This window comes from Anastrepha obliqua, chromosome 4 (genome assembly GCF_027943255.1).
Source record: "Anastrepha obliqua isolate idAnaObli1 chromosome 4, idAnaObli1_1.0, whole genome shotgun sequence".
NCBI classification, from domain to species: Eukaryota; Metazoa; Arthropoda; class Insecta; order Diptera; family Tephritidae; genus Anastrepha; species Anastrepha obliqua.
In genome coordinates this window covers 91,755,416-91,776,782 of record NC_072895.1, presented here as the reverse complement: position 1 = coordinate 91,776,782, position 21,367 = coordinate 91,755,416, and the positions used below count along the sequence as shown (strand labels likewise).

General features: G+C 36.3%; 2 protein-coding genes across 3 annotated transcripts; one reads left to right on the top strand and one right to left on the bottom strand.

Moving 5' to 3' along the window:
- Positions 1-3,920: 3,920 nt before the first annotated feature.
- Positions 3,921-16,960, top strand: LOC129245953 (sodium-dependent nutrient amino acid transporter 1). Of its 2 annotated transcripts, XM_054884409.1 has the most exons (10): positions 3,930-4,618; positions 6,674-6,905; positions 7,055-7,170; positions 11,731-11,885; positions 15,373-15,476; positions 15,569-15,758; positions 15,817-16,093; positions 16,153-16,329; positions 16,393-16,490; positions 16,565-16,960. In XM_054884409.1, exons 1-10 carry the CDS (start codon positions 4,270-4,272, stop codon positions 16,712-16,714), a joined length of 1,848 nt encoding a protein of 615 aa, XP_054740384.1. In that variant the 5' UTR covers positions 3,930-4,269; the 3' UTR covers positions 16,715-16,960. The 2 variants fall into 2 exon arrangements, with proteins under 2 accessions (XP_054740386.1, XP_054740384.1); XM_054884411.1 differs by lacking the exons at positions 16,153-16,329; positions 16,393-16,490; positions 16,565-16,960 and having other exon boundaries at positions 3,921-4,618; positions 15,857-16,003.
- Positions 16,780-21,299, bottom strand: LOC129245954 (transmembrane protein 39A). Its single transcript, XM_054884412.1, has 4 exons — positions 20,904-21,299; positions 20,567-20,811; positions 19,932-20,496; positions 16,780-17,271 (listed from the first exon to the last, which is right to left on the bottom strand). Exons 1-4 carry the CDS (start codon positions 21,162-21,164, stop codon positions 17,020-17,022), a joined length of 1,323 nt encoding a protein of 440 aa, XP_054740387.1. The 5' UTR covers positions 21,165-21,299; the 3' UTR covers positions 16,780-17,019.
- Positions 21,300-21,367: the final 68 nt, after the last annotated feature.

Below are 21,367 nucleotides of genomic sequence, written 5' to 3'. Positions count from 1 at the left end.
AAAATAAATTTTCACTTAATTATTTTTTTAATTATTGTAAAAACTAAAATGCAATAAGGAATAATTAATAAAAAATTATTTTAAAAAAGTTTTGCAAAACTTGTTAGAAAAAAATAGGTAAGAAAGATATACCTTAAACTATAAAAAATAACATAAAAATAATTTTCAGCAAAATTTGTTTGAAAAAATATGGAAGAAAGGGCAAATTTTATATACATATATTCGGCCGCCGTAGCCGAATGGGTTGGTGCGTGATCACCATTCGGAATTCACTGAGAGGTCGTTGGTTCGAACCTCGGTGAAAGCAAAATTAATAAAAACATTTTTCTAATAGCGGTCGCCCCTCGGCAGGCAATGGCAAACCTCCGAGTGTATTTCTGCCATGAAAAAGCTCCTCATAAAAATATCTGCCGTTCGGAGTCGGCTTGAAACTGTGGAACATCCATTTGTGGAACAACATCAAGACGCACACCACAAATAGGAGGAGGAGCTCGGCCAAACACCTAACAGAAGTGTACGCGCCAATTATTTATTTTTTATTTTTTTATATTTTTTTTAAATCATTTTTCAAATTAAAATAAAAAATGAATAATTAAATAATAAATAACATAAAAACTTGTAAGCAAAATTTTTTCGAAAATGTGTGAAATGAGATAAATTTAAAATTAGGTTATTTTAATTTTAAAATCCTTCTAAACATTTATGTAATTAATAGAAAAATTAGACAAAAAATAACAAAAAAATTTTGCAAATATTAAATTAAAAAATAACATAAGCAATTTTCACCAAAATTTGTTTGAAAAAATGTGGAAGAAAGAACCAAATTGTATATTATTTTTTTTTTTTAATTTGAATATCGTTCTTAATATTGAAATGCAAGAAAGAATAGTTAAATAAAAAAAAAACATAAAAAAATGTATCCAAAATTTGTTAAAAAAATATGGAAGAAAGATAAATTGCAAATTAATATATATTTTTTTAATTTTAAAATCATTCTAAAAACTAAAACAATATCACTCACACATGGAAACGTGCTGAGTGCGTTTATGGTAAAATACTCAAATTTTCAAATGGAAACGTCAGATGGCACCTGAGAACACTGAAAGTGCCCAAGGCCAAAAATATAAACAGACCCCCTCGTATTCGATTTTTCCAGTTTTGACTGTCGCAATGTGCGTAATTAACACTCGGATCTCAAATTTCACATGTCGGTGTTTTGTGGTTGAATAAACCATAAAATACAAATATGGAAGAATAAACCACAAAACTATAACTGAAAAAATTGTACAATGTTTAACTGCTTAATAAGTGTTAATAGGCAATGAATCTATGCATATGAATGTAATAAAGAGTGGCTTCTTCTACAAATAGACATACTTGTTTTTTTTTAATTTTATTTATTCTAATTCTCTATTAAAACAAAAGTAAATACCAATACAGGCCTCGGCAAATTATAGCACAACAAGATTTTTAACAATTTTAACTAATTTTCCTTTTTTGTGTGTGTGTTTATGATTTCTTTATAAAAAGATAGCTCATAGTTTAACAAAAACCATATAAATCCAAGTTTCAAACTCAATACAAAAATAAACAAAAAACTCCGCAAGCCCTTCATCACAAGTCCACGGGTTTTTATTAGAATTTCTAGAACGATTTTTTGTATGCAATTTTTTAGCCCTTTAAATTTGAGCATAATAAAGCGTAAGTTTAAAATTGCTAAAAAATCTCGTTGATTTATTATAATTTTTTTCCTCGACGTTGATGCGAAAAAATGCTTTTTGCCCAAGAACAAATAAAAACATGCTCTTATTTTCCTTAATAATTCATTTAGCAAATAAGAACGCACGAGATGCAAGTTTTTCTTCACTTTCGTCAAGTACGTAGCACACAGCACGGCTGCTACTATGCGGAAGAATTTGATCTACATAAGTGAATAAGTGGCGATCTTACCAACACACACACACTTTAACCCACTTGCATTTGCCAATAACCCAGTAAGCAAAAGCTTAGGACTTTCTCAAAACTTCGGCAAGTAGAATCAAGGTGAATCTATTAAAGGTGGTGTTGGTAAATCCGGGCGAATTAATTTTTTGTTTTCTTCTTAGCCAATACCTTGCCGTGACAATCAAACGTACAAAACATTGCCGTTGGTCTAGTGCTACCCCCTTTAATGGAAGCGTCTTGCTATTTTGCCTTCGCAAATAAATCACTTCTTTGCTTTCTACTCTGACGTGAAAAGTCAGTTAGATTTAGTAGTAGGGGAGAATGGGGAGTTGTGAGACGGGTTTTGTTTTTGGACCCGTATTACTCAAAATCTTAATATTCTGCATATGTCAACGATGGAATCTTTAGTCAATGAACACTGGAAGCTATTGGTGTGGCCTATTTAACAAAACTAAAATTTTCCTTAAAATTAAAATTGTAATATATATAATAATATAAAATATAATACAAAATATAAAAATGTGGGGAGTTGGGAGACACCATGGTTTAAATCAACAAAAATGACTTATTTTAGTTGTTAGTTCTTTATTAAGATGAAAAATAAAAAAGAAAAGACAATTGTTATAAAAAAGTGTATACAAAATGCAATGCCATTAACTCATAAGACAAACTTCTCAATTCATTTCTGCTTAATCCATAGTAAATATTTGTAGCTTGCAAAAGATATTCCATCAGATCTTTTTCTTGCTGTGCGCTAAAGATCTACAAAAAAAATAAGAACTTATACCTAAAATCGGGGCAAAAATCTAAATGACATGAACAAACCGTTTTTCCACCAGATTTTCCACATATCGACGAAAGGAATTCGGCCAATTTTTCATCAGAATCGGTTAATGGATCCAGATTTGCATCGTATAATTTTGAAATGGAACGAGAAAATTTTGATTTATCTATATCGTATGCCCGACCAACAGATCGTATTGCCTTTTTCTCAACCAAAATTTCCTTGATTGCAGCCAATAATATATTTGCATCGATCATTGTTTTACTTGGCTCACTCACATACCTATGACGCGGCATGATAAATGAGAAATCTACGAAAAAGCGGAAAAACAATAAAAACTCAAAAAAAATTTCATGATATATATATGTACAAACAATGCATGAATATTGCGAGGTACTTATGAAAGATGCGTTAAAACGTCGAAAAAAACGGTGTCTTACAACTCCCCAAATCGTTTTTTTTTATAAATGGCCGCTTAGTCATAAACACATCGAACGTTCATGCCCAAGTGAATGTGTAAATTCAAAGTTAATAGGTCAATTAATAATTTGTATATATTAACATTTGGAATTTGCTTCAACAACTGATTGAATGTATCGCAAAACAAATGATGAAAAAAACTTACCGAGAAATTCCAAAACACAGTAACTGGAGAGACGCGTCGAATGCGTGTAAATATGACCAATGCTAGCTGAAAAGTGAGATCGATCACACTGAATCGAGAACACTTGTTGACACTTAAAATCGAATGTAAACAAATGAATAATGCCGAAAGGTAACAATGTCTCACAACTCCCTGTGTCTCACAACTCACCATTTTCCCCTAAAATTCCGAGATTTTCGAGATGTAAAAAATACCGGGATCTCGAGATTGGCATCCCTAATATATACTCGTATACACACAAGTATTTATTTGTGATAGATAAATTTAAGCAATCCAATCCTACTAAATGCCTATTTGTCAGTTTAACGGCTTACGTACCTGGCTGCCCAACAACTACATAAAATGATAAGAATTGGATAATCGCTGCTAAGATTTAAGTAAATCTGTCTTGACACGACTAAGATCAAATAGTAAGTGGCGATGGGCTAATGTGTAAATATAAAGGAGAAATGTCTGATGCTGCGCGCAGAGACGGAAGACAGGCAATTAATGAAAATACAAATTTAAATAAGATAGCGACTAAACTTAGCGATTGTGGATATGCTTGTGAAATTGTGAAAATACTCGTACTAGCAAGCAGAATAATGCCATTTGTATTTGCGGTTAAACACATTTTGTTTTTTTGTCCTGCTTCAAGTTGCTCCATTTAAAAGTGAACTGCTCCATTGACAAGCGAATCAGTGCAAAATTAGACAGCAAAACGTCGAGTAGCCTGAAGCTAATTCAAGGCGTCAATTCAATCTTTGTGTGTTTCAAGTGCATTCAAAACGTCGCGGTTAATACTAAATTAATTAAAGCAATCAAATATATAAAGAGAAGCTACAAAAAAAGAAAATTATAAACAATTAATAGCCCTCAAGTCGAACGTTAGCACAAAATGCCCGCCAACGAGGAACTACTCCAACTGCAACCGCGCAATTTGGAAAATGGTGCCACAAAGGATATTAAAGCAACGGCCGAAGAAGAGCCTGCAGCTACGAAACCTAAAGAGCAATGGGGCAACGAGATAGAATTCCTCTTCTCCTGCATTTCACTATCTGTGGGTCTGGGCAACATTTGGCGTTTCCCTTACATTGCATTCCAAAATGGGGGCGGCGCTTTTGTTATACCATATCTAATAGTTTTGCTTATCATTGGGCGGCCAATCTATTATTTGGAGATCATTTTGGGACAATTTTCAGGGCGTGGCTGCATTAAGGCTTTCAATATGGCGCCAATTATGAAAGGTGATTTGCAAACCAAAAAAAGAAAGAAAACAATCATCTGCTAATAATAGTAAATTGAATTTAAAGGAATTGAGTGCAATGTGAGTGGTCATAGTGGTAACTCAACAGAAGAAATTTTACCAAAAACCAAAGTATATCTTTTCAAAAGTTTTAGATATGCTGAACCCAATTCTGAGCTCACATTTGCTCTAGTGACTCAGACTTCGGAGGTATTTCAATCTAAAAATAAAATAAAAAATCACGATGTTGGTGCATATTTGAGGTTATGTAGCATCGAAAAAATATTTTTTTAAGGGGTTATATACAGTAAGAGGGTACATATATAGAGTGGCCTCGGTAGTCTCGCGTAAGTGCACTAGCCTGCCATCCCAGAGATTGTGGGCTCGAATCCCACGTGTGAACAAGGAAACCAAATAAATACAGTTAGAAAGCTGAAAAAAGCGAAATTTTCCAGAATTTTTCCTGAGAAAACTTTTAACTTTATTGATCTAAAAATTTCTACACGTATTATGTTATCTTTTAACTGTATTTTAAGACTTCGTGTTAGTAAAAATATTTATTGGAAAGGAGCTACAACTGATCTCCGAGAGCTCCTCTCAAAAAAGACGTTTTGCCGTGACCACTATATCTCTGAACTGGATCCTTTGAAATTAAAAAACCAAACATATTTCGATAAAGTAAAGTTAAGTTAAGCAAAATAAATTTTTTTGACAAAATGGCGTTTTCTCAAGAAAAAAAATCGATTTCTGGCAAAAATTTCGCCCTTAAATTGTTTATAAAAAAAAAAATATTTATCGGTAGAAAAAATCTTAATTACTAAAAAAAATATTTAAGAAGCTTGTGCTAAAATTTGAGACTAATTGGTTTAGCCGTTTTCAAGTAATGTTGATCACCGACTTTGAAAACACCATTTTGAGAAAAACGCGTTTAAAGTCCGGCCTTGTACTTTCAAGCACTCCGAAACGCCTTTTCAAATTTGCGTGTAACTTCGAAAATATTCACCGGAATGATATTAAATATATGTATATACATTAAGAGAAAAAATCGATTTTTTGAAAATTCTAACTGTATATAACCCCTTAAGGAAAAAACCATCCTCACCATTTTAACGTAGAAGTTTTCTTCTTTTGTATGCCGCTATATCTTTTGATGTTATATACCATCGAGATTTCTGTTTTTTCTATTAAGGAAAAATTTTATACAGAGATCGAAAAATAATAATTAATTAAAATACTTTTTTTTTAGTAATTAGTCATAAGCTCACGTAGCTACTCTCCTAATGTTTCTATATATTAAATGAGTTAAAAATTTCGGAGCGTCCGCAGATGCACCTTTAGTCTATTAGAATAAATCTCCAGTGATAAATAGCTAACCGCAACTTGTGAAAGAGTAACGTACAATTTTCTCTCAAATTGAAAAATATCCAAACAAGTACACAAACACAAAACTTGTAAATCTCGAGAACACACAGAGGATAGATTACCAGGTTTGGCCAATCAAAATTGTGCGAGCAGCTTCGGTAGTCACGTCGCTGGTCACTCGGCAGTCGAATTCTGCCCGCTTATTTCACACGTATTCACACACCCATCCAATCAGTCGTTGTTCAGACCATAGAAGTGGTTTTCGTAACCGAATCGCTGTCATGACTCCGGTGGCGCTAGCCAATCAGCTGATTCTTTTAAATTCGCTGAGAGCCGTTAGCGAGTGTTTCATACGCCGGTTGCTTGCAGCTGCTGCTAGCTACCTCTCCGGAGCGCCCAAGCGCCCTTTGTTAATTGTTGAATAACTCGAAAAGTATTTGTCGGATTCACTTCAAATTTTCACACTATATTTTTAAGATATTATACTTTTGGAAAATGCAAAAAAAAAAAATCCAATTTTTTGAAAATTCTGACTAGCCCTAACCCCTTAAATTATTATCGTATTAATATTATTAGTAAACCTATTTTTAAATGCATTTCCAGTTTTGATTGAGCCTTCCTTTTCTTAGTTATGAATTCTTTCGAAAGCGCATGGAATTTTTTTTTTCATAGCAATACAACTCTTTCTTTGCAGGAGTCGCCGCTGGTCAAGTGCTCGCCACGGGCGCCTCAATCACCTATTACTCCAGCATAATGGCATTGACTTTACGTTTTCTGATAGCCTCGTTCTCGAAAGTGTTGCCTTGGAGTTATTGCCGCGAAGAGTGGGGTGATAGTTGCCTCAACGAATCGATTTCAATGGCGAATGCCAGTTCAGCGCAGAAGCAGCGCCAAGCAAAAATGTCCTCAGCGGAATTGTATTTTCAGTAAGTAAAAAAATATTCTTAAAAAAGTGAGTTATGTAATCTCAAAATATGTTGTGTCCTTATTATTTATTATTAGTAAAGTAATAGAAAACTGTCTTAAGGGACATAATTTGAAACTTTTTCTGTTTGTTTTTATTAAAATTATTCAGAAAAGTGATATTACACGAACAAGAAGACATTTTCAACGGACTAGGAACGCCGAATTGGGAGTTAGTAGGCTGCTTGGCGGTGGCATGGTTTATAATTGGTGGAGTATTGATAAGAGGTGAGAAGTTCAGTTCAAAGTGCTTGCATTTCAACTTTCACAATCAAATATGAAAAAAATGCATATAAAGGGTGTTTTTTTTATAGGTTAGGTTTTCAAGTTTGTACTACTTTTTTCGTAGATGGTCTTTTTGACAGCTGTCACTTGATTTATGCTCAGTTTGGTTTGCCATTTCATAATGAATAGACTTACACCTGAACAACGTTTGCAAATCGTGCAAATTTATTACGATAATAATGGTTCGGCTCGCGCGTCGCATCACAAGAAAATTTTGTTCAGCGATGAAGCTCACTTTTGGTTGAATGGGTATGTCAATAAGCAAAATTGTCGCATTTGGAGTGAACATAATCCACAAGCCATTGCTGACACGCCGTTACCTCCTCAAAAAGTCACTGTTTGGTGTGCTCTATGGGCAGAGGGAATCATTGGTCCATATTTCTTTAAAAATGAAGCCGGCCATAATGTTACAGTCAATGGAGAGCGCTATAGAGCCATGATTAATGACTTTTTCGTGCCTGAATTGGACGATGTTGATGTGGACGACCTTTGGTTCCAACAAGACGGCGCTACATGCCATACAGCCAACGCAACAATCGATTTATTGAAGGAAACTTTTGGTGAGCGCATTATCTCGCGCCGTGGACCTGTGGCGTGGCCTCCAAGATCGTGCGATATAACACCGCTGGACTATTTCTTGTGGGGCTATGTGAAATCGATTGTCTACGCAGATAAGCCCGAGACGATTGACGTCTTGGAAGAGAATATTCGGCTCGTATTGCTGACATACGGCCCCAATTGCTGCAAAAAGTGGTCGAAAATTGGGCCTCTCGGCTGGAATTTATTCAAGCCAGCCGCGGCGGCCACTTGCCCGAAATCATTTTTAAAACATAATGGCAAACCCATATCTTTATAATAAAGCTAAATTCTTGGCCATAACATTAAATTATATACGTTTTATTTCATCTTGAAAACCTAACCTCTAAAAAAACACCCTTTATAACTTGTGGCGAAGAAAATATTTCACATTAAGTCGATTTGCAAATAATTTAGAAAAATATATTTAGTCCATGTATCCATTTATGTAGGTTGATCTAAAATATTTTACAGTTAATTACGAAGCCTACGAATACCGCTTTAGTGAATTTTTGCTTCTTTATAAATTTATTGGCTATCAGAGATATGAGTTTTCATGGCAAATTCGCTTCATTTGTAGAAAGTTTTGATTTGATATTTGCATTTGAAGAAAACGTTGGCTGTGTCTTATCGAAATCACTTAAATACTTACGGTTAGACTATAATTGCTGAACGATTGTATCGTGATTGATATTAATACTTCATAATCGTGATGAAGACTATTAGAACCGAAAAAAGGTTAAAAGTATCATGAAGGACCTGACAAAGTTTATCCTGTAGCATGACAACACTCGGCCTCACGTTGCCAAAGGGATGAGCACATACAGTCTGTGTCAGAAGAAAAGAACCGGTTTTTTTCTTGTTACTTCGAAATATATGTATTTCGCTCTGCTTTTTGCTGCGCAATAGTCCCACTCAAGGGCTACGACGCCAGTGCTAACTCAGATCAGTGTCGTTCGAAACTCTCCCGTAAACGTAACCAAACAAAAATTAGTGGCAAGTACGTGAAGCGTTTTGAGCTGCGGCTGCAAAAGTGATTAAAAAATGAAAAAAGTGTGTTGTGATGTGGAATCAGCGGTATAAGATGTACAAAAATGTTGATGACTCTCCCGAACGCGGCTTAAAGCGAGTGGCGACGAAAAAGAAGAATAAAGTGATCGTCCAACTTTTTAAGCGGGACCCTTCTTTCCGACTACGCCAAGTACAATCAGTTCTTGTTAAAAAGGGAATACATGTGAGTATCAACACCATCGAACGTCGACTGAGGGAGGCGAACATATCCTACCGTCCCACATCATCAAAACCACTGCTCTCAGAAAAACACATTGAGAAACGACAAAACAAGAACATGGCGTCACAGTATTGAACTGGCCTTCCCAGCCCCCAGACGACAACCCCATTGAAAATGTGTGGCGAACTATGAAAACGTATCTTGTCGGAAGGGCTGTTCATAAATTAAAGAAACTCGTGTGTCAAGTTCGCAAAATGTAGTCCTGTTTATCGACGAGCTACGCAGAAAAGCTGGTTCAAAGCAAGAAGAAGATGCCAGGCTATAATCGACAACGATGAAGACTACACGGTTTATTTAGTATTTGTGACTCGTAGTTTTGTACATACTTTAATGTAAAAAAAAAATTTAATATTTACCTTTAATACTTCATGAATAATCGCGGTTCCTGTTTTCTGACACATACTGTATTTAGAAACACTGCACTGGGAGGACCTGGCTCAACCGCCGTACTTGCCAGGCATTGTTCCTCTTGACTATTATTTTTTTCGATCGATGTCACATACCCCGGCCGATCGCCAAGAATGATACTCAATCAGGGTTGAGCATTTTGCACTACCACTAAATTGCTTCCACTAATTTTTTAGTGGTACCCTAAATAAGGGTTTCATCTTAACTAAATCTTCAAATCACTAAATCCGCTTATTGCACTAATTATTGGGTATGGAAATAAGTTTCCGTCCTTTCTTAGCCCAAGTTACGTATTATTTAAATAATTCAATACTCCATCTTTCAGGCAGCATACGAATTCCTCTGACGAAAGATTCGAGTTCTTTTGACTTGATCCATTCATTGAGCCAGTTTGCGCTCGTAAGAAGTGAATCGCTCGCCAATAATGGCTGACTGCATTGATCGAATTGCATTGGTAATCCGAAGGTTCAATGTCTGGGGGATACGGCGGGTGGGGCAAGATTTCCCAATTCAGTCCCTCTAAATATTTCTGAACCGATTTAGCAACGTGTAGCCTGGCGTTGTTATGCAGCAAAATCAGTTTGTCATGTCTACCGTCCCATTCCGGCCGCTTTTCTGTGAGAGCTCGATTAAAACACATTAGCTGCAGTCGGTAACGATCGCACCCTTCTGATCCCACCAGATGCACAACATAACCTTTGAAGCATGAATATTTTCGCTGTCGATAGACTTGGTCCATCTGGCAGGCTCCAACATTTTCGACGCTTAGGGTAATCATAACCGACACATTTTTTATCGCCAGTGACGATGCGATGCAGAAAACCTTTTCTTTTCTGCCGTTCAAGAAACATCTCACACGTCACCAAACAGCTCTCGATATCTCTCTTCGTCAATTGATGTGGCACCCAGTTACCTGCATTCTGGACCATTCCCATCGCGTGAAAACGTTTACCGACGGTTGATCTGTCAACATCAAACTCTTTAGACATATCTTCAAGGGTTCGACATGGGTCTTCATCCAATAATTGTTGTAGCTGAGTATTTTCCAGTTTTTTCGGTGTCCCTTCGCGATCTTTATCACTCACGACGAAATTGCCACTTTGGAAGCGTCGAAACCACTCTTTACAAGTTGTATTTGATGGAGCGGATTACCGTAAATATTGATCGATATACGACACGTTTCAGCTGCACTTTTCTTTAAAAGGTAATAATGAAGCATGATGACTTCCCGCAAATGTTGTTTTTCGGGACGAACTGAGATATTTTTGACGTCAGATGAAAAAGGATCTTTACGCTTCAAATGAATGTCAACTCCTGCGATCGAGACCTTCAAATCACCAGTATATTACTAGAGCGCACACAAAACTAGTATCAGCGGCGACACCTCTTTTACGAGGGCGGAAACTTTTTCCCATAGCCAATATCTAGTGCACTATGCCCAATCCTGTATTCAATCCGCCTTGGCTGATCGTAATTTACAATAATTCATATCCCTACGATTTCTTCTCATGTACACCCGGTTTCCAAATTATAAGCACATCACTATATTTTTTTTTAATAAAAATTTGGTTCATTCTACAACGAAAACCATGTAAAGCGAAGTTTCACTTTAAACAAAGTTTTTCACAATTTCATCTAAATTTGGAACTTTTCAACCACAATTTTTAGAATTGAAATTTAGTATGCAATTTTTTGCCCATTTTGCATTTTTTGCATTGCATTTTAGTGCAAGTTTCAAGTGCCTGCCAGTTGATTGTTAACAAATTTTTTCGCTGAGGCATCACGATTGATTTTTAATGAAAGTTGGTTTATCGATGCCCATATTAAAAACTCTCTTCAAGTTAAAAATTAGTTCAAAATTAATTAATTCATTCGAATTACATCTTTATAAAACAACATACCTATCGTTTGCTAGAAGAGTGTCATAATCAAAAAAAATGCAGAAATGGCTGCCAGTCTTCTTTTATGCTGAGTAAAAAATGCATGGCACCATCTTATTAGAAGAAAATATGCATTTACAAGTATTTCTTCTTACGAGAGCAAGAGTAAAAATTAAAAACTCTAAGGCCGGGTTTCCGATTTTTTCATATAATTATTTTTTTATTTTATTATGGCACTCTCCTGCAAACGATAGGTATGTATAGTATTGTAGATACAACTTACTATTAAACCTCTTATTCTCAAGCTGTTGTTGTTTTCATTTATTTAATACTCGTACTTCAAAACAGGTGTTAAAAGCTCTGGAAAAGCTGCCTATTTCCTTGGAGTTTTCCCCTATGTGGTGTTGCTTGTGCTGCTGCTGCGAGCTGTAACTCTACCCGGTGCCATGGATGGAATTATTTATTTCTTCAAGCCACAGTGGTCAGAACTTTTAAATCCGTTGGTAATTATTAAACATTTTTATATATTCTTTTTTTTAAGATACAAAAGCTACCTATATAAAAGTTTACTCGTAATTACCAAAATTATTCCAATTCAAATAAATATAAATTTACAGTAGATTGCATTAAAAAGACAACATCGTGCAAATCAAGAGAAGATTATCCACCAACGAACTGTCACACGTTACATGACCACAACTAACCTACATCAGTCTCGTAAAATAGTCTGGTTATGTATCTGATTAGGGCCTCCGCACACGGGTCGTATCTTCATCGTAGCGTATGCGACAAAATGTACCCGAGGCATTCGCTTCGTTGTCGCACATTTGAGTTCAAATGGCGAACCGCACCCGGGTCGTCAGCTACTCGTACTCGTCACAGCAAGTATGCAGCATGACGGTTAACGTACAGCAAAGTCGTTAAATATCCTGCACGCTTGTCGTTTGTTTTTGATCTTCAGTGTTAGTATTTTGTTTTTGAATAGTCGGATTCAAAATTTCTACAAGTTCCTTAAAAGCATTTTCAGACATTCTGTAAAATGTTCAGACATTTATAACCTGTGCAATCATTTGTGCAAGCAAAAGTCTGAGATTTGTAATCATCCTCTTGTAACTCCCGCGTGGCAATGAATAATCTGCTGTTTGAGTTGTTCCTAATATACGGATGCACCCAGAGCCTCCTTTTTCTTTTATTTCTCCTCCAATGAAGAAGATAATGCAATAAAATAAATTCCTCTTCATCGCTCGACATATTGATAACTCGTCGATAGCTAATTGCATTACGTGCGGATAGGCAAGCGTATCGTAATCGTCGCTACAAAAAAATAATGTAGTGCCGCTAACGATACGACCCGTATGCGGAGGCCCTTACTCTGTATACAAAAAAAATCTGCGCTACTTTTCCATCGGAACTATAAAATGTATTATATATATTTTAAGATTTTCGTTAAATTTTTTGAAAAAGTACTAAAATTTACGTAAGCTGGACCAATTGGAAATACCTCTAAAAATCTCGTTCATTTGACTCAATTGATACAATTTTAAAATATTTGTAAGCATACTTTTTAAGCTTAAACTCTTCTTAATTTAAGGTAAATTTTTTGAAAAAATATTTTTAAAACTAGTTTTGCTTCTTAAAACCTTGATTTTTTAGACATTTTCAATTCAGTCCAACTCACGTAACTTTTCATATTTTTCCGAAATATTTTGGCGGTAGATTTAAACTATGATTTTATAATTCCGGTGGAATACCCGCTACTTTTTTCGTGGAAAACTTTAATGTAGACATTTACATATAAGAGGGGGGTTCAATAAGTGCCTGTGTCAGAAATGAAGACACCATTTTTCAAAAAAATTAAATTATTATTTTTTCAACATAGTTCCGTTTATAAAGATACACTTCTCCCAACGCTCTTTTTCCATTTTAGCGAAAATCACGAAACACGTCTTACTCGTATAGCTGCCAAATCCAAACTAACCTATCACTCAGTCTGAAATTTGTTTTGCCGTCGTTTGATAGATGGCAGCACACGATGCTAACACCAACTTCCTTCAGGAACGCCCTCTGGTATCAAACACGGGTTCTTATTGAACCGCCCTCCTACGTATCTACTCATAGGTAGGCGCGTATGCATATCTGTCAATTAAACGAGTGAACGCTTTGATTTATGGCTTTTCTGCCCTCGATAATACCTATTAAAATTTTCTGATAAATATTTTCGTAGAATATTTAAGACATCATATATCATATTATATTTAAAAGGATTTGTTTGCACTTTTCTCCAAAAAGGGGCTAAAAGAAGTTAAAATGTTTTGCAAAAATTATGCTCGTGGAATTCTACTAAAGAACATTGGCCAGAAGTCGACGTATAACACTTTTGACGCATAATAAATATAAAGATTACTATGACCAAAATTTGGAAACTTCGACCCACTGTTAAAAACTAATACCGTAGCTTTATTATACAAAACTAGGGTCTACTTATGATGTCTTTGCAGGTTCCAAAAATGCTGCTGGACGGTGCAATTAATCAAAATAAATGCAATTCCAACTCCGACGATTAATGATTATATTAATTTTTTATGAATTGTTTTATGAGTAGTGTTCAAATCCCAGGAAGTTCTCGAAACACAGCGAAGTGTGCATTCCATTACACATCCTCGTTTTTCGCCGCTTTATCAAAAAGTGTCGGCGAACTGCTGCTAGTCAAACCTTGGTTCGGCCCATTTCGACAGATCCGAAACGGCGCACGTGCGGTGATATTACCTTATTATTTTTTGTTTTTGCGGTGAGGTTGGGTTAAAAATGCCTTCGCACCATATAGTAACCGTCGTTACTACGGGTGTAGTGATCCCGCTAAAAATATCCCTCCTCCTCTCTTGGATTTTTCCCTCCACCTCGGGACTGCTTCCGCATTGCTTCATCCTGCGTCGCCTGTTTTGAAAAACCTATGCTCAATGCTCTTCAGCATAAGTTTCCATTTCATGGCTCTTTTTTCGGATAATTTCCTCCACAAAATTTGCGACGACATTCCATTTTTGTTCGTCTATCATAATTTTATCGATTATTTCTTCAGGTGTTAATACACCAATAACTCGTTGCAGAGCTATTCTCTCTGTGTTCCACCTCTCGCATTTCAAGAAGATGTGCTCCGCATCATCATACTCAGTATCTCCATAAATACAGTTTGGTAGGTTCACCTTTCCCATTCGCCACAAATACTTGCGAAAGGACCCATGCCCGAACAAAAACTCTGTGAGGTAATAGTTAACTTCACCGCGCTTTCTTTCTACCCACTTTTTAGATCGGGTATTAGTCTCGCTGTCGATCTACCGTACCGTTCAGAATTCCATCTTGCCTGTCAAAGTGTGAGCGTTTGAATTCTAATGTCAAGGATGCAAGGTCCTAGAATTCCTGGGATTTTTGCCTCCCATCTCCGTTTGCGCTCTTGTGTTAGAATATCTATAGGGATGGTTCCGCTGATAAGTAAAACCGCTGCTTCTACTACTGTTCTGTATGAAGAAGCCACTCTGAGAGTGCAGGTACCGGTTGCACTGAATGTAAAGTTTTTCCCCGGCATTGCACCCTTAGCGAATTTGCCCATATTTTGCATCCGTATAAAAGAATCGAGTTCGTGGTGTCCATTAGAAGCTTTCGCTTGCTCTGAATTGGACCCCCAAGGTTTGCCATATGTTTACTTAACTTGCCGCTTACTTTGGCAGCTCTCGTGGCAGCATGATTTATGTGCGCCCGATAAAAAGTAGGAGGGTTCGAACCCTACGTAAGCCATGTAGCAAGCAGATTATAGAAAGTGGTTTTTATCTTAGTAGTCTAACCTCGGCAGACAACCACTTCTTATAAAAGGTCATGCCACTGGAAATCGGCAAAGAACTCTAAGATCACAAAAATTGTGTAGCCTTATATTTTTCCCCCCCAATTTAGACCTTCGATGCACATTTGATTGTAATTAAATTTTTCATTTTTCCTCAGGTCTGGTATGCTGCTGTCACACAGGTATTCTTCTCCTTAGCCATTTGCTTTGGCACCTTAATCACGTATGCCTCTTACAACAATTTTTCACGCAATGTTTACAAGTGAGTACGCCCACAAAATATGTACGTAGTTAAATTGTTAAGCCACCTACCTCTATCTCTTTGCTGTTATGCGCCACTCCTTACATATTTAGAGATATTGTCATAATTACCACCATGGATTCTTGCTCCTCCATCATTGCCGGCTGCATTACATTCGGCATATTGGGCAACTTGGCATTCAAAACCGGCGCACCCGACGTAGCTAGTGTGGTCAAGGGTGGCGCTGGCTTAGCGTTTATCTCTTATCCTGATGCTATCGCCAAATTTGAATTCATTCCACAGGTACGTATCGATGTGCTTATGCGCCCAAATGGCGCCTTAAAACAAAACTACCTAAAAGGCATTCGCGGTTCTTTTCTTTTTGATGTTATTCGTATTAGGCATCGGCAGCACAGTCGGCATGGGCTCCTGCATTGTGCGTGTGATACGTGATCGTTGGTTGCGCGCACCAAACTGGGCGCTAGCTTTGAGCCTAGCTGTGATGGGCTTTGGCGTAAGTATCGTCTATATGACGCCTGGCGGTCAATTTGTGTTGAATCTTGTGGATTTCTATGGTGTGTCGTTTACGGCGCTAATTCTAGCGATTGGCGAATTGTTGGCTGTTGGTTGGGTTTATGGTAAGTGAGTCGTGATTTTGAAATTACCATCGTTGTTAGCGATGATTTTTACTTAACAGGAGTTAAACGCTTCTGTGCCGATATCGAATTTATGATTGGCTTGAAGACGGGCATTTACTGGCGCATCTGCTGGGGCATTATCACACCTGGTCTAATGTTGGCTGTGCTGATTTATACACTCATTGATTTGAAACCGCTGACATATAAAAATGTCGACTATCCGAACATAGCGCATAGTAAGTTTAAATTTGCTTAGAATAGCTGATAAGACAGTTCATACAAATTTGTGTGTCGAACAGTTTTTGGCTGGTGCTTGTCTGCCATTGGCCTCATGCAAATACCAGGTTGGGCTTTGTATAACATTTTGAAACAAACGAAACGTAGCGGGCTGCTTAATGTAAGTATTTTTGAATTTACTCTCTAGCGAATTTCAAAAACCATTTTTTTCTTTTTTTACTTCATGTGATTTAGAAAATGATTGCGGCCACTTCTCCCACTACAAAATGGGGTCCTCTGGAGACTAAAAAGCATGAAGAGTATGTGAATCATCGCCGGAAATTAGAGCTGCAGACAAGGCAAAAAACAATTTTACAAAAAGCTTATGATAATATATTTGGCTAAATTACCTCTTAAGCTGTCTTGTTAGTTTTTACAGTGTCTTTGCACACGAATACCAAAGATACATATTTCATTAACACAAATTTTGCATGAATTGTTTAGTATTTTACTTCCTTTCAAACAACAATGAATGTCTGAATGTAATTATTGATTAATGATCAAAAAATAAAATGAGGTAAATATAAATATTTCAATTTAGTAACCAAAGAAATAAACACGTGTGGTATGAAGTTAGAAGCACGCAGTTCATGTGGATTGTTTACTTTGTTTGGCTATAAATGCAGTCTCACCAATGATCTCTCATTTCTTTAATTATTACTCGGTGCATTCGCTTTTGATTGCTCTGCTATGGCTGTTTCCGCTGTGTAGATGCGTTTCGTTACCAAATAATCTCGCATTATTTTGAAAAAAGTAAACTGATTTGTGAGCGTAACGAAACTAAGCGACAGCACAAAGTGCCACTCGACGGCATAAAATAAAACGATTATGCCTGACAATACAATGGCTGCTTGCAGTCCTGTGAGTGCCATGTATATGATGGATGGATTGCGGAAGAGTTTCTAGAAAGAGAGATAAGATAGTTCAAGTATGTGTATGTAAATATGTAGAGTAGAAGAGTAGACTATAGGTCTGTAACAATTGTTCAAATTATCTCGTTTTGGTGTTCATGTATCCAAAAAATTTGCTAAGTAGGGGAAGTCAGTAGGGGAGATCTCAGTCATCGAGATAACTATACTTGGACCTCACTAAATGCATCTGACTTGGAAACAACAACAAAAAAAAAAAACTCATCATTTCACGAGATAGTGGTAGTAAAACGGTGCTGGTCACTAATTAGGAGCATTTCAGCTAAGACATGTTCAACCACCTCAACAACAACAACAACAACAGGGGAAGGTGAGAGAGCAAAATTACATTCGTTTTGAGGGGAAGTTGCAAGTTTTTATTGGATAAATTTTTACTTGTAAGAATTTGAAAGTGAGAGCTGATCACAAAGCAAAAATAAACACGAATTAAAATTCGTTCCCACGACAGTCGTTACCGGAACGACCCGGATTTACATCCGGCCAAGGACTGTCCCTTCAGCAGCATTCCCCATATACATATGTATGGGGAATGATTATGCTGCTACAACAACAACAAAAACGAATTAAAATTTGCGAATTGCTGATTAAAATGGGGAATGTAAGTACATATTTCAGAAAAAAATTATAAAGTTCATTTGAAGTCATATATTAAATAGGAATCGGCCAATGATATAGAGACAAGTATTTCTGAACCACAGCCTCTCGTCACCGTTGCTACAGTTTACGAAACACAAATCGAAAGCATTAAAGGTATCTTTTGTGTTTTATGCTCGCACTTCTTGGTTATTAATTAATTTGGCAATATAGACGGAAGCAAGGAAAACATGGACAAAGCTGTGATTGCCCCAATAATAGCATTGCTAATGGAATGTTCTTCATCTGACCACGATGATGAAATGGAACAAATTATTGTGGACAAAATAAAATTACGTGATGCTGAGCTCATTATTTTGCATTTTATTCGCATTATTACATATTTTTTAAATTTAATACGAGGTAGCTCAGCTGAGAACTCTTTTATTTGTGATTTTTTATGCCAACAATTTAATCACCTCTTCGTAAAACAGACGAATCCAGGAATTATTTCTGGATTTGCGTTCATGTGATTTTATTGATATTTTTCTCTTTGAGAGAGAATTATCGGAAATTTTAGGGGTTATATATAGTTAGAATTTTCAAAAAATCAATTTTTTTCTTAATGTACATATATTTAAGAATACACACAAACAATTTAATATCGTTCCGGTGAATATTTTCGAAGTTACACGCAAATTTGAAAAGGCGTTTCAGAGTGCTTGAAAGTGCTTTTCAAACTTTCAACGCGAATTTCTCAAAATGGTGTTTTCAAAGTCAGTGACCAGTATTACTCGAAAACTAAATCGGATAAACCGATTAGTCTCAAATTTTAACACGAGCTTCTTAAATATATATTTTTAGTAATTAATCGAAGACTTTTTCGCACCGATAAATATATATTTTTTATAAACAATTTAAGGCCGAAATTTTGGTAAAACTTATAAAGAAACTCTAAATTTATATGTCTTGTCGTTTGCAAGAACGCTTCTCGAATGATCTCTTTCTTAGAACGAATAACGACGTTAAATTAAATTGAATAATGAATAAAAATGAATAATGAATTCAGTGTGGTCAAAAGGATAGGTATAGGTGTGTTCCCGTACGACACTTTCAGCTGTGTTCCCACAAAATCAATTTTTTTTTTTTTTTTTGAGAAAACGCCATTTTGGTAAAAAACCAATTTTTTTTTTGAGAAAACGCCACTTTGTCAAAAAAAATTTTTTTGCTTATTCCTTCCATTAATTACTAGATTTAACATTGCTTTAACGAAATTTGTTTGGTTTTTTTTAATTTCAGAGGATCCGGGTCAGAGTTATAGTGGTCACCGCAAAACGTCTCTTTTGAGAGGAGCTCCCGGAGATCAGCTGTAGCCCCTTTCCAAATAATTATTTCTACGAATACGAAGTCTTAAAATACAGTTAAAAGATAACATAATATGTGTAAAAAATTTTAGATCAATAAATTTAAAAGTTTTTTCAGAAAAAATTCTGGAAAATTCCCTTTTTTCAGTCTTGTAACTGTATATAACCCCTTAAGTTACTGGCAAGTTACTGGATAATTTTTACATGAACTGACCTTATATATGTAATTATTGTAAATTTTGACCTTTCAGATATGACGAGAAGATTTTCTTTACTCTCTAGAGGAAAATGGTGCAAAATATATGCATGTGACCGGAAGTGGAGTTCAACAAGTAAAAATTCTCATACTTTAGGACGCCCGAAAATAAAGATATGAGAACTTTACTGAAACAAAGTTGCACAGCTTAAGCTAATTATGAAAACTATTTTAGAATTTGGTTGAAATGAGGATCTTCAGCTGCATAAATATCTAAATATTCCTAAACTGATGGTTTGCTGAATCTTGGGAGTGCTCACGTTTTTGATTAAACCGGCCTTTCCCTATACGATATAGCACATCTTGGTGGAACAAAATATTAAACACTGGGATGCTCTTGTATTGCGAATCAGACTTCCTCGAAAACATCTAGCCATCTTGTTCTGATTGGATCGGATGATTTCTCTTGAAAAAATACAAAAAAAGATTCATTTACTCACATAAAACCTAGAATGAGTAGAATTTCCCGGCAGCGCTACCGTTACTGGACCAACACTTGTATATAAGTCTCCATTATATTTTGTCACGCTGCTCTGAGTCCACACATTATTAGCTTTCCAGACTACGGTTGAGCTGCTACTGCCACCGCCACAGCCACCTAATGCACGCATATCCATACGCCACCAATGGCCCAAATGCAGTGATGCGCGATGTAGGATATCACTATACTTTGAAGGGAGGCCAAACGCTACTGCCATAGTGAGGCAACTTAGCCAAACGTAAAATGCATGTTGATAGGCCCACAGTACATTGTAGTAGATGGAAACAGCAAAGAAACAAGGCACAAGCCCAGCGTAGTAAGCATTAAACATCGACGTAAAAACAATTTGTTTGAAGCGAATATTGAAATCATTCTTCAGCACATCGATTTCATGACGTATTGTGTCAGGGCAACTGGAACAGCAATGCAGAGGCATGCCATTGAAGTAGGCACCTTCAACTTCATAGGAGCTGCGTAAAAAGGGTTCGATTTGAAAGCCAAAAACAAGCACATAGATGATGAGACTGTTGAGAAGAGAAAATATTAAATTTATTATACAAAACTCGTAATGTTTCTATCAAAAAATGTGCTTACGGATAAATTAGCAGGAAGACAGGTATGAATGAGTTTTTCACATAAATTTTAAACATGCAGAAGCCTAGAAGACCTGCAAGCCCACAACTAAAGCTGTATTTAACCAAAACTCTATAGATGCGACGATGTTTACTGCTAAAATTCTGCAACAAATCCTGTCCATGTATGAGGAAACAGTAGATGAAACGCCGTGACATTAACAATACGATAAAGGCCACCAAGTACGGTTCAATAAGATGAATATTCTGCAACAAAAACACAGTCAAACTTAATTGTTGTATGTATGTATGACTTTGTTCGCATTTCAGACTCCTGATTGCCAAATTTACACACTTACAACTGTATGCTTTATATTCGACTCCGGCAACCACCAAAGCGTGCGATAAATGTTAATAAATTGCATTGCAGCGGCAAAAGTGATGAACAGGAACATCACGAGTTCGTTGATGACCTCTGAACTGCCTGAAAACTCTGGAAAGGGTATGTGCTTCGGCATGGGGGCGACATCAGCGTTGTTGGAGCCATCGCAAGCGCTGCTCTTCCTAACCGATACACCATCACTCCTAAAATTGCTTTCATTTTGTGCCTCTGCTCCCATATTTCATCAGGTTTTTCCACTTAAGCAAATTTTAAAATACTTTAAATAATTATTTCATAATTTGCACATTTAAAATCAGCCGGTGGGTTTTTGTTTTCACGCGAGCAGTTGCCGTAAATTTTAAGTAAATAAACAAAGGCTTCTCTGCCAAGTGTCAGATTGCAATTGGAATTTCGTCAGCGCCATCTATGGGTGGAGCCCAA